The 13,588-nt window shown below is 43.5% G+C and overlaps 1 protein-coding gene across 1 annotated transcript in view; it reads left to right on the top strand.

The window, feature by feature from the left end:
• The window catches only part of FOXP4 (forkhead box P4), a 128,690-nt gene that overhangs the window by 110,561 nt on the left and 4,541 nt on the right, over positions 1 to 13,588 (top strand). The window contains exons 13-14 of the mRNA XM_015412699.1: positions 4,773 to 4,894; positions 7,035 to 7,101. Of these exons, the coding sequence (XP_015268185.1) occupies positions 4,773 to 4,894; positions 7,035 to 7,101 (189 nt within the window). The remainder of the gene's footprint in view (positions 1 to 4,772; positions 4,895 to 7,034; positions 7,102 to 13,588) is intronic.

The following is a 13,588-nucleotide window of genomic DNA, read 5'->3' as shown; positions in this document are numbered from 1 at the left end:
GAAAGAGGATGATGATGACGTGTCTAAAGTTATTTTTCCTACTAAACATGAAGTATCAGCCACAATATTAACAAGTACAGATGTCTACAAAACGATAATTTTAAGCAAATTGAATGGAAGGCTGCAATCTTCTCAAGGGCTTGGTTACTTTGTGTGTTGATCATTGAGTCCCCCTAATGGCTTAGGTGGAACATTACATATAAATACACCATGTTCCTACAAGCCAGAAAGTGCAGACAACAACCTGTGTGTGTTTCAAAATAGAGTCCCATAGAAACAGCAGTGCCACATTTGAAGAAATGCCAGACCACTAATTTGCTCTTCAGATCTAATATGCCAATCATATTTAAAATAATGTGCCCTCATAGAAGATGCTATGTCTAGAATAGTGGTAATGACGTAGACAGAAAATCCAAAGGTTTGGGCTCTGGTTTTGACTCTAAGGAGAGTGAATAGTGGCTTAGAAATATCCCTACTACTGCATCCATCACTGACATTTTGCATATTTCACATGTACTTTATATCTTATGTAAATTAGAAATGTTAAATTTACTCAGAAGTGTCTTACGGTGAAGGCTGGCTTTGAAATATTTTGGTTCCTTTCAAAATGGCTGTTACCTCCCTAAAGAAAGAAAAAATCCAGATGTGCTATCCTTTTTCCTCTTTGGGCAAAATTAAAGAAAACCCACACCATTAGAAAAGTGCTGAGGGAAGAAACCGAAATCCTGGCAGTGAGATATGTTCCAGCAGAAGCATATGTTATTTTGTTTGTCTGGCAAAGAAAGCATTTCCCCTTTTCATGATGATTTAATCTGTAGCTGTCTTTTTAGAACACTCTGAGGTAGTCAGGTAGGAGGAACTGGATGAGTGCAAAGTAAACAGGTGCCCAAAGGAGAAGGCGAGAGGCACCTGCAAAGAGGCAGGCATGAGGAGGACTGTGTTGGTGATGACAGCAGCAGCACACGTAGCGAGAGCTGAGAGTGATGGTGAATGGTTGGGGCAGGAGCTGAGGAGAACGGCAGGGCCAGGGGCATAAAGCAAACATCATTAGAAAAGGCAAAGATAAGAAGCAAACACAGCAGCCAAGCCTGGCATTAAACAAATACTCTGTCAAAATACAAAAGCCGCATTAAAATCCTGCAAGAAGGCCCCCCTGGAGCAGGGAACTGCAGAAGCGAGGCAGAGAAAGGACATTTTAGCACCACTCTGTTTCCGTCTAGTGGGGTGTCTAGGAGTTCATATACCTTATAAAGAAGCCACACAAAGTGCTCGGGAGCTTTAGGTTCTTCCAAAGAGTGAATGCTACCAGAGCAGACATGAAGAACAGAGGGATTGATTGGGGGGGGGGGCTTTCCTCCAGGATGGGACTGCTGTTTGAACTGATCCTTATATGGCTGATTTTTCCATAAAATCACATGTGGAATTTTCAGAAACCACACAGTAGTTCACTGGCACATGTAGTGACTTTGGGCAATTCTTTGCCTTGCCTCTATTTCCTTCCTGGCCTCGTGCTTATGATAAGATGGAATCCTACTTTCTGTTGTGGGTGCAGGCCAATACCAGTAGAACACCTAGTAGATGCTAAGGTAGCCTCTGAGTTTGGCTCTGTGGGTCTGTTCAGAAAAGCATGCTTTGCTCTTAAATGCTAGGGCAGATCTCTGATTAATGGCTGACACTGTGCACAAAGCCCTCTCAAAATCAAAATTCATTACTGCCTGTGTGTGTGCACTTGTGTGTGTTTACACTTGTACACACATGCTGGAATTTCAAAGTTCGTCATGGGTCCTATCAGCCAAGGAAAGAAAGAGACACAAAAAACTGTATTCTCTCAGTCATCTGCCTAAGAACAGTAGAGCCACACTGAGCCTCACCTAGAGTATTGTGTTCAGTTTTGGGCATCACAATTTAAGAAGGATATAGACAAGCTGGAACGTGTCCAGAGGAGAGCAACGAAGATGGTGAGAGGTCTGGAGACCAAGTCCTATGAGGAAAGTTTGAAGGAGCTGGGTTTGTTTGGCCTGGAGAGGAGATGACTGAGAGGTGATATGATAACCATCTTCAAGTACTTGAAGGGCTATCATCTAGAAGATGCTGTGGAGTTGTTTTCTGTTGCCCCAGAAAGTCGGGCCAGAACCAACGGGTTGAAATTAAATCAGAAGAGTTTTTGGCTAAACATTAGGAAGAACTTCCTGAAAGTTAGAGCAGTTCCTCAGTGGAAAAGGCTTCCTCGGGAAGTGGTGGGCTCTCCTTCTTTGGAGATTTTCAAACAGAGGCTAGATGGCCATCTGACAACAATACAGATTCTGTGAACTTAGGCAGATCATGAGAGGAAGGGCAGGATGGGTTGCCTCAGTGCTTAGTTCTTGTAGCCCTTTTTTACATGCCCAGGGAAATGCTGATTGCCACTTTGGGGTCAGGAAGCAATCCTGGAGGTTTTTTTTGTCATCTTCTGGGCTTGGAACCGTGGTCACTGTGGGTGTGAAGGGGGAGGTATTTGTGAATCTCCTGCATTGTGCAGGGGGTTGGACTAGATGACCCCGGAGGTCCCTCCCAGCTCTATGATTCTACTAATGAAACAGAATTATCCCGAGTGTAGGTTTCCAAAAATTCCTCCTTACCTGTTAATCTGCTGATTGTAGTACCAGAGTGTATTCATTGCTTTCAAAGTCTATTTGGTAAGGGCTAATAATCAAAGGCTGTCATTTTGTAATAAATGCGGTTTCCAGCAGTAAGCAATCCCATACAGGATTTTTCTGCACCAAAATTCAAAAGATCATGTTTACAGAAATTTTGGTGAGTGTCTGACTTCCTCCTCTTGAATTGTACAGGACTGTTCATTCTTACTTGAGGGAATTTAACAAGTCATTTAGGGCCCTCTCCCAAAAGAACACTTTTGAGACATGACTCAGACTGCAAGAGTCTGGTGGATTCACTGTGAGGTCTGAGGACTCATCTGTATCCCTACACCCAGCAACTTCAGTGGCACATAGAGAAAGAGAGGGGTCATGAGTTATTTCCTATGTCATTGGAAGGGTGGTACAGGATGCTCAACACAATTCAGTATTCTGAATGGACAGCAGCAGAGCAATTTCATGATCTGTTTTATCAGGCTGCTGTTTGAGTCCTTTAATGTATCACAAGGTCCATACCACAATGCCATGTGGATGCTCTAGAGCCACAGCAAAGTCTGAATGCAACTGCTCCACAAAAACTACCGTGTGAAAGGGCCCTGGGCTTAAACACAGTCTACTTAATTGTAATCTGCATCATCACAAATATTCAATTGGGTAAATAATCCAAGGTAGGGGGAAGAATATGTTCATTTGGAAAAGGAAATGTAACCAGAAATGTAGGGGAAGGTCCAATTTGTTGAGTTTGTAAAGTGGGGGATTTATTCCCCATCTCTCTCTTTTGCCTTGTTGTCTTGGCCAGCTCTTTTGTTTATACGGCCCCCGTTCGACCTCTTAAATTGCTGTTAATGTTTTAGCGTAACGAATTAGTCTCTCATCACGAATCAGGACTCGAAATAAAAAAAAACCCTTCGAGGCCACCATCCTGAAATTGGGGTCATTCTCATTTGCAAGGCAGAGAATCTGAGAACCTTAATGCAAGGAAATTTATTCAAAGGCAGAGCCCCGGCGTGATTAGGCCCTTTGTAATTATAGCTCGGAGAGATTCCACTCCAGCCTCCTGCCTCCCTCATGGATTAGCAAGTGAGTCAGAAAAATACACAGGATTTAATTAGAGGCAAATTAAAATTGGTAATGAAATAGGGGCAGTAGCAAATGGCAGGGAGCTGGAAGGGGGAAAAGGGAGCCAGTATCTCTTGGGGCAGCACTGCCTGTGTACGTGCATTTTCTTTATTGTACATTTCGAAATGTAAAGATGGGCAACACAAAATAAAGAGGTGGGTTGGGCAGCAAGATGCAAAAAAAACCCTGAACACAAAAACCCTGAGGATTTCCAAGCAGAGCAGAGTGTTGGCAATTCATTGCTCATCTTTTCTTCTCCCTCCCTTTCTCTACTTTTGGCCAACAATGACAAATTACGTAGGTTGGTTTATAGTAGACCAACCAACCATTCTCAGTTGACTTCAGTAGGAAATGAGAACAAGATCCATGCTCACACACACACACAAAAAAATTCTGTGACAGCTTTGTTAGCAAATGGCCCAAAGCCTAGGGTGGAATGGCCTCCCTTCTTTATGTACTCCTCCTGGCTATTAAAATAACTGTATTCCAACATTTTCCATAACACACTATACTGGTATGTCTTTCTTTGTCTGACTAATAGTTTTTCTCAGTTGCTGCTGGCATTTGCTCACCCCATGTGTGGTCCACATGGAAACCTTATTCTCCTTTCCATTGTTATTACCTTCATCCTCTCTTTTGCTCCCCACAGTAGCCAAGAGACCTCAATTCCATCAATCATGCATATTAAGATAGCACATAGACATGTAGTACTGAATCAGCCACCACTGTAACTTATTCATACTATAGAAGTGTGTACAGTGGGGATCAATCAGACAAAAATCCAGTTCTTAAACTAAGCATGTGTATTGTTTTCAACATATGGCAAGGCAGGAGCATTGCCTCACAACTTGTATTTCAAAACAAGTTTTAAGGATATTAATGTCAGGTTAGCAACAGCATCTTCATAGAAACCAGATTATTGCTAACATGGAACTCTGGAGAGTTTTTGAAGGGAGCAAAATTGCCCAGTTTAAGACCTTCATCCATTTTGATTACCTTCTTTTTCTGTCCTCCTTGCAGAATGCTGTACGCCACAACCTGAGCCTGCATAAGTGCTTTGTGCGAGTGGAGAACGTCAAGGGAGCTGTCTGGACTGTAGACGAACTTGAGTACCAAAAGAGAAGGCCACCAAAGATGACAGGGTGTGTCTGACAGTTTGCCAGTGATCTTCCTTGGGTAGAGGAGTGCTCAGTTCAGTATCAGGGTGGCTTGGAGTGGGTGGGAGGAAGTATGCAGGAGCTACAGAGCATGTCTAGCAAAACTTCCATGGTCCACCTTCCCTTATGGACTGCACACTCAGTTATTGCACAAACACAAGAACAGTCTTGCTGGATTGTACCAAAGAGCAATATAGTCCAGTAATCTGTGCAGCTGTAACAAACTAGATGCTTTGAAAAAATTCACAGGCAGGAAATGAAGGCATCAGCCCTAGCTTGTGGCTTATCTTCAGCATCTTGTGTTCATTCTGCGCATAGAGATCAAATATTGCTATCATGGCCAATGTTCCCTCTAAACTGTGGAGCCCTGTGAGCAAAAATTCTACTTTGTGAGCTGCTGGCATTATAGTTGTGAGCGGGTGATTTAGCTACTGCATAAATTAGTCTGCTCTGGAGCCATCTTTCCTGAGCTAAGACAAAAATGTGTGAGCCAGAGGCTGAAAAACTGAGCTAACTCAGCTTAGAGGGAACACTGATCATGGCTGTTTTTGATAGGTTTCCTATATGATTTTTATCTATTCCTAGAGATACTGAAGCTAATGGTCATTATATCCACATTCAACCCACTTATCAGTAAATGTGTTTCTAGATTGCACAGGTAGCATCACAGCAATAACGAGTACTGGTTGGTAAAGTTGTATGGGGGTTAAGCAGTTGACGAAAGCATTTGCAAGCAAATAACACTGCTAGTAGCTGTATAGACAACAGAGTGTGCCACTGTTTGTCTCCACCGGTGGTCTTAGTTCCCGTTAACTATGAAAAATCTGTTGTTCTTAGTGATGATATAGCCAACAGAATTGTATTTTTAAAAAATGCTTTTCTCTACACTAGATGTACTTGATTATGTTTATTTGTGCAAAATAAAAAAATGAGGATACATGAAAGGGAAATATCCATCAGCTGTTGAGCCATTGGATTGAACTATGTCTGGTATTTGTAACAATACAATCATAGAACAAGAATACACTGCATAAACAACGCAGACAAAATAGTGCACAAAAATATAATTCACATTAGTAACAAGTAAGTAGCATCAGTTTACAAGAATGACTACAAGAACGAGTATGTAAGTACAGACTACAACAGTAACACTAGAGTAAGACACAGAGTAAGAGACAAAGATTCTGGATTTCACTCTTCATTTTGATGATTAGGTACAGGCTAAATCACCATTCTGTGTATGTGGACAATAAAAAATGGGCAACTGATCTGTGCCGACAATGTAAGAAAACGCTCTGCTACAGATCGATTGCCTATTTTTGATTGTCTGCATACACAGAATGATGATTTAGCCTGTACCTAATTCTTGGAGGCTTCTATACGTTAAGCACCTGATACAGCTTTCTGAGGAAAAATCATCGAAACGAAGAGTGAAATTCGGAATCCTCGTCTCTTACTCTGTGTCTTACTCTAATGTTAGTGTTGTAGTCTGTAACTACATACTGGTTCTTGTAACCATTCTTGTAAACTGATGCTACTTACTTGTTACTAATGTGATTCAAAGAGGTCTTACTCTGTGTCTTACTCTAGAGCTAATGTTGTAGTCTATAATCACATACTCATTCTTGTAACCATTCTTGTAAACTGATGCTACTTAATTGTTACTAATGTGAATTATATTTTTGTGCGCTATTTTGTCTGCATTGTTTATGCAGTGTACTCTTGTTCTGTGATCATATTGTACTGCGATATCACATTTGTAACAATACTGCATCTCAAAGTCTGAAATGTTAGGCAATGCAGCATTTGCCTTCTAGTGCAAGTCGGGCTGTCCAGCTTCCTAGCTGTTATACATCCAGTCTGGGGGCATGCCTGAGATGATGCAACAGACTGATGGCAACAGAGCCTAGTACACTATTTGTACTTTTTTAAAAGTTTAGGCTATAATAGATGAGAAAAGAAAAAATGGGACTGATTGCCATCTTTTACCAGCAGGAGTGCATTACTTTCAGTCTGGAAAAGCAAGAACACAGAATGTTTGCAGCCGTTTTTCCTTCCTTGTCACCTCTGTTATCTTGTGTAATGCTTGGATATAAATGCTAACAGCTCCTTCTTTTGTTTATAGGAGTCCAACTTTAGTCAAAAACATGATTTCTGGCCTTAGTTATGGAGCACTTAATGCCAGTTACCAGGTAAGACCCCACTAGTGAAGACCATTTTACATGCAACACTGCTCCTGTTAGACAAAGCTTATTAGAAAGAGTGCTGTGTTTACAATTCAAACCCAACAAAGAAAGCTCTCCTTTTGCTCCATTGGTTCATCGTAGCATTGTTCAAAAGGGAGAGTCCTCCTTCCTATTTTTTATTGCTGTTTTACTATATAATATTGTTTTTAACACTGATTTTTAATATCTTTAACTGTTCAGTGATTTGAGAACCCAATTTGCATGTAAAGGTAGTATACAGATGTTTGAAATAAAATACACTGCACTGCTTGGAAATCCTCAGGGGGGTGTGTGGGGGTTTTTTTTGCATCTTGCAGCCCAACCCACCTCTTTATTCTGTGTTGTCCATCTTTACATTTCTAAATGTAAGATAAAGAAAATGCACATACACAAGCAATGTTGCCCCATGAGATACTGGCTCCCTTTCCCCCTTCCAGCTTCCTGCCATTTAAAAAAAATGTTTGAAATACAGAAATCAAATGTGTACTCCTATGTGTCCCTGTTAATACATAGCACTGCCAGTTGTGCCTCAGTCTTTCATCAGCCCTGTAAGATTAACCTAGGAACTAAGGCCAGACATACAAGTTCTATTGCAAACCCAGATCTGAAAACCCTGCAGCAAAGAGTACTATGACAGATCTACCTCCTGCTTTTTCCCTTTTCCCCTAGCAAGGGTGCCATATGCATGTTAGCTATTTCACATTGAACAGTGGCAGGAAGAATGGCAGATGGGGAAGCACCTATTTGCCACTAATGCTGTTTGGGGAAGCACCTATTTGCCACTAATGCTGCAGATTGTCCCCTCAACCTGCTGTTTTGCAGCTCTTTGAAAGTCATGTGTTAAATATTGCTATAAACTTGGAAGAAATGCTGCTTTCTACATAATTTTTTTTAATCATTACATATAAACTGGGCACAGGGTTTGGAGTTTGTCTTGTTTTACCTTTTCTGCATAGGATGAGCATTAAGACTTTTCTCTGTGACTTTAAAGCATTCAAGTGATTTTTTAAAAACTGTAAACTCTGTCTCATTTTGTTAAAAAAAAAATGAACTACAGAGCATGACCAGCTTAAGTAACTTCCCATCTAGAATAATAATTTGGGGGGCCTGGTTTTTTATTACCAACAGCCTCCTTTCAGAGTATTGCAGTGTTTTCATATTTCTGATTTCTTGTTAGGTAGGGGCTAATTGTTTAGGATGGGAGTGGGTGAGCGATAGGAAAGGAAGGTCAGCAAATGGCAGATATCTGTGCAATCTGGCTACCTTACTACGACTAAGTAAGTTCTGGGTTTGCCAATATAATTCCCTTTCTGCTTATTCTCTCTGTGTGAACAATATCAGGCTGACAGGCTAGGGAGATGTGAGACCATGTTAGGAACACAAATAAGCAAAGCATTCAAATATGGAGTAAAGATACTAGAATGATGGACTAAGGAACACTAACAGGGTGCTAGTTTGTTTTCTAAGATGCGGGCCTGACCAAGAACTGTTTAATCATTCCTAACAAATTAAGCTTCAGGTCTCCCTGAGCCAACAAGAGGAAGACCCTTGTCAGCACTCATAAAAAGCTCACCTTCTGACATTTGTCTGAAACAGTAAGACCCAAGAGTCTGGTCCCATTATTCTAGGTACAATAACCAAGGCCAAGAAAGTCTGTTGACAATATGTTCAAAAGACCTTGGTTCACATTTTTCTAACTTACTGGGCTCTTCTAGAGGTAGAGGAGCTTTAAACACTAGAAAACAATCAAATTGTATTTTCCAGTGTCTAAATGGAAACTGAACTATTTTGCAGACCCATTGTCACTTAGAAAAAATGGAGCTGGGCAGAAGTCATTGATCGTTGTGGTCTCTGTGCAGTCCCACACATGGGTTGGGCAGCTGTGCATGACTTCACTGGAGAAATGTTCAGAGCTCGCCTCAGAATCATTTTGGCTCGCCTCAGAATCATTTTGGCTCTTCCTGCTCTGGGGAGCAGGCATGCACTGTGCATGCCTGGAGGGGGGGAGAGAACCACCTCCCACTCAGTTCTTCTTCAACTTCCCTTGCATTCACACCTCTCCTGCCTCACTCTTCGTTCACCTCAGCTAAGCTTTTCCCTGGATTCCCTTGTTCCTCGTTTTCTGCTTTCTTCTCTTTTTTTGGACTATCTTCATCTAAAAGAGAGAGAGAGAGAGAGAGAGAGAGAGAAATTTTCCTGTCAGCTTTTCCTTTCCTTTTGTTCAGCCCCCCCTCCCCTTTGCCTGGTCAGGGAGGTGTGTGTATGGGCCGTATGCTGTTTTTCATAGTTTGTCGCCGCTGCCCTGCTAAGCTTCCTTCTAACAATGGACATGATTTGTGTCTTCTCTGCCTTGGGGAACTTCACCATGTAAAAGGTTGCCCCCATTGTGCAAAAGTTAACAAGCAGGCTCAGTGGATGTAACCGAGCTGCTCGTCTAAAGGCGATACTTCTTGAGGCTGCGATTTGCCCTAGAAGAAGAAGAAGAGATTGGATTTATACCCCGCCCTTCACTTGGAGTCTCAGAGCAGCTTACAAACTCCTTTCCCATCCCCTCCCCACAACAGACACCCTGTAAGGTAGGTGGGGCTGAGAGAACTCTGACACAAACTGCTCTTTCAGGAACAGCTGTGCCAGAGCTTGTGACTGACCCAAGGTCACATCAGCAGGTGCAAGTGGAGGAGTGGGGAATCAAACCCGGTTCTCCCAGATTAGAGTCTGCACACTTAACCACTACACCAAACTGGCCTACCATGTCCTCCACAGCTTCTCATTCTTCGTCTGCCTCACAAAAGACATCTAAATCAGGGACACCTCAGAAGGCTGCTAAAAATTCTCATAAGACTAAGAAACCTGATGGTACCAACCCCTCGGCCTCGAAGGCGAAACCATCTATATCAACCTCGGCGCCTGAACTCAACCCTGTTATAATCTCTGGCCTGTCAATGTCCACCCTAGTGGTTGGCCCTTTAGCTACTTTCCCTCACAAGTCTGTGGACAGACCTCCTAGCCTCACTCTGGTACTATCTGCCCAAACCGATCATGTCATGCTGGGCCAGCATACTGTGTCCTCACTACTTAGGTCTCCACACCGTGTCTCTTCAGTGACCAAGAGGCGTGATTCTACTATAACACTCCCAACCGCCTATCCACATTTTGGATGACAGGGAGGATTTTTTGTGAAGTTGCTATCATTCTCCTTGATCATGTTTTGATCACAGGGATACCAAGTGAAGTTGCTATCATTCTCCTTGATCATGGAGAATGCACTATCACTCCATGACTCAATCTCCCTCTCGGTCCTACAGAGGGTCTTGGTCCCCTGAACATAGACATCATCGTCACCTCATCTTGATCTTTACATTCACCGATGCCAACCTCATCTTGATCTTTACATTCACCAATGCCAACCAATGCGTAGAAGGCATTCTGTCTCTTACTTTTCCTCGCATTCGCCACATCAACAATGACCAGTTCATGATTCCTCAGTACTGGCAGTCCCAGTCAACCATTCCCCATCATGACCTGGTGATCAGACTGGTCAAACTCCTGTGACGCCTGTGGAAAGCTCTCATCATACCCCTCCACATTGTCAGCTGTTCATCCTATCTTGGACTCGGTACTGGATGATGCCCAGCCTACCCTTTCAGGAGCGTTGAGATCTGTGCCATCATGAAGCAACAGATAAACTCCATCCGGCATTTCCAAAACCTTGGTGTCTTCCATCGCCTTTCATCACCATGTGTGGCTTTGATTGACTTCCCTTCAGCCTGATGTGAAATCTAAAACTGAAGACTTGTCATTTGATGGTGGCGGGCTTTTCCGTGCTTCCACTGATGACACCTTAAAGGCTGTCAACGACAGTAAGAAGAAGGCTCAAAATCTTCGACTCTCCAATGTCCCCAGTATCGCCAGTGGAAACCATATTATAATAAGCACCAGTTTTCTCCTGCTACACCCGCTCAGTGGAAGTGTAAACCCATCGATTCTCGTCAGCATTTCAACCAGAAGTCTAAACCTTTGATCCCCAAATGTTCTCAACAACCTAAGCAATTGGTTTGACAATCTTTTTTGCCTGCCATCTCCTTCTCTTTTTACTCCCCCCATAGGAACTCGCCTTCTTCCCTTTCTAAAGGCCTGGGAAGATATCACCACTGGCAACTGGGTCCTAACAATCCTGCAGGTGGGGTTCGTTTCGCTCCCAACCTCCCATCACTTTGTCATCACACCACCGTCTTCATCCCTTCATTTGGAAGTCGAAACACTGCTCCACAAGGGAGCCATCGAAAGAGTACCAGAAGTCCAATAAACTCTAGGGTTCTTGTCCAAATATTTCACAGTCCCCAAAAAGGATGGCGGCATCTGGGCAATAATGGATCTTCACAACCTGAACCTTTTCATTCACTGCAAAAAGTTTCATATGATCACCCTTCAATCTATTCTACCTCTCCTCCCAAAAGACAGCTGACTAGCATCCATCCATCTACAAGATGCATATTTCCACATTACCATTTGGCCACAGCATTGACGGTTTCTCCGCTTTGCCATCGGTGCAGAACACTACCCGTACAGCGTTCTTCCTTTCAGTCTCTGCACTGCTCCTCATGTCTTTACCAAAACGATGGTGGTTGTGGCTGCAGAGCTTCACAAGAGGGGACTTGTCCTGTATCCGTATGTAGACGACTGGTTTCTGGTGGCCCCATCCAGACCTCAACTCCTCGAGGATCTCTGCAGCCCACTAGCTCTCCTCCATGACTTGGGGCTCTGCGCCAATCACCCAAAGTCCCTCTTGGAACCTGCCCAGTCTATTCAATTCCTCGGGGCCTGCCTCAAAACCAAGTGGAAGATGGCATTTCTTCCAGCATCCCGAGCGGGATCCATCGTCTCTCTAGCTTCCACCTTCCTCAAGTATCCTATACAGACAGCTTGATCCATTATGAAATTTTTGGGACTCTTTGCCTCAACAGTGTTTGTCGTTCCTTACGCCCGACTTTGTATGTGGCCCCTACAACTCTGGTTTCTTCGCTCCTTCGGTCCTCAGCACCATCCTCTGGACCATCTCCTTCACATCCCTTTGGATGTCCTTCTCTACGATGCTGGTCGAACCCAACACATCTCCTTTGCGGCATGCCCTTTGGCATCTGGCTACGGAGATTCTTCTATCAACTGATGCCTCCCTCTGGGGTTGGGGAGCTCAGTGTGGGAGTCTAACTGTGAAAGGAACCTGGTCGCATCGAGAGGCAACTTTCCACATCAGTTGTTTGAAGCTCATTGCTGTGCATCAAGCTCTGAAATCATTTCTACCCACCATTTCAGGCAAGACTGTTCAGGTGGCTTCAGACAATGTAGCCACTGTATTCTATATAAACAAACAGGGCGGGACCGCTTCGGCTCGACTATGTCGCCTCACTGTCAGTCTTTGGCAGTGGTGCCTTCTCCATGCGGTCTCCCTATCTGCTGCTCATGTTCCTGGGATCCTCAGTGTCAACACAGATCTCCTCAGCCACTCTGCTGCATAGGAAACTGAACAGTGTTCCCTCTAAGCTTTGCTAGTGTGAGCTAGCTCACAGTTTTTTAGCCTCCAGCTCACACATTTTTTGCCTTAGCTCAGGAAGGTTGGCTCCAAAGCAAACTAATTTATGCAGTAGCCAAATTGCTCGCTCACAGCTTCAATGCCAGTAGCTCACAAAGTTGAATTTTGCTCACAAGACTCCAAAGCTTAGAAGGGAGCATTTGAAACCAAGTGGTCTCTTCATCTGAAATACCTGAATGTAGTTTTTCAAGTCTTCGGCCGTCTGAAGATTGATGTTTTTGTGACGTCAAACAATGCTTGATGCCCCCTCTACTTCGCTTGGGGTCTTCTATCCCATCAGTCTCTAGGGGACACCTTTCTACACCTTTCTAGGGTTGCCTATTCTGCTTCTTCCCTGTTTCCATTCATTCCCAGGGTGCTACACAAAACTGTGATGGACTACACCTCCTGCATTTTGATCACACCCTGGTGGCCTCATCAGACATGGTTTCCACACCTACTTTGGCTATCTCGGCGAGTCTTTCTGCATCTGCCCCCGAACTCAGACCTCCTCTCTTGGGATCGAGACCGGGTTCTACATCACAATCCAGCCTTTTTAAAACTCACAGCTTGGAGGATTCTGCAATTATCTTTCCTCCTGCCGTGGTTGGGATACCACTGAATGCTCAGAAACCATCCACTCATCGAACTCACCATGCAAAATGGACCCATTTTGTGACCTATGCCTTTAATAAGTCTTTTGAGCCTTCTAAAGTGTCATTGTCTGATATATTTTCATATATCGTCTCCTTGAAGGATTCTGGGCTAACCTACTCTTCCTTGAAAGTTTACCTTGCAGCTATTTCAGTCCACCATTCCCTGATAGAGTGATTCTCTGTTTTTCCCCCACCATCTTACTAAGTCCTTTTGAAAGGTCTTCCGCAC

Source organism: Gekko japonicus, unplaced genomic scaffold, assembly GCF_001447785.1.
Source record: "Gekko japonicus isolate JY-2015 unplaced genomic scaffold, Gekko_japonicus_V1.1 scaffold647, whole genome shotgun sequence".
In the NCBI taxonomy this organism is placed as follows: Eukaryota; Metazoa; Chordata; class Lepidosauria; order Squamata; family Gekkonidae; genus Gekko; species Gekko japonicus.
Note: the sequence above shows the minus strand (reverse complement) of the source record. Positions and strands in the feature narration are given on the sequence as shown.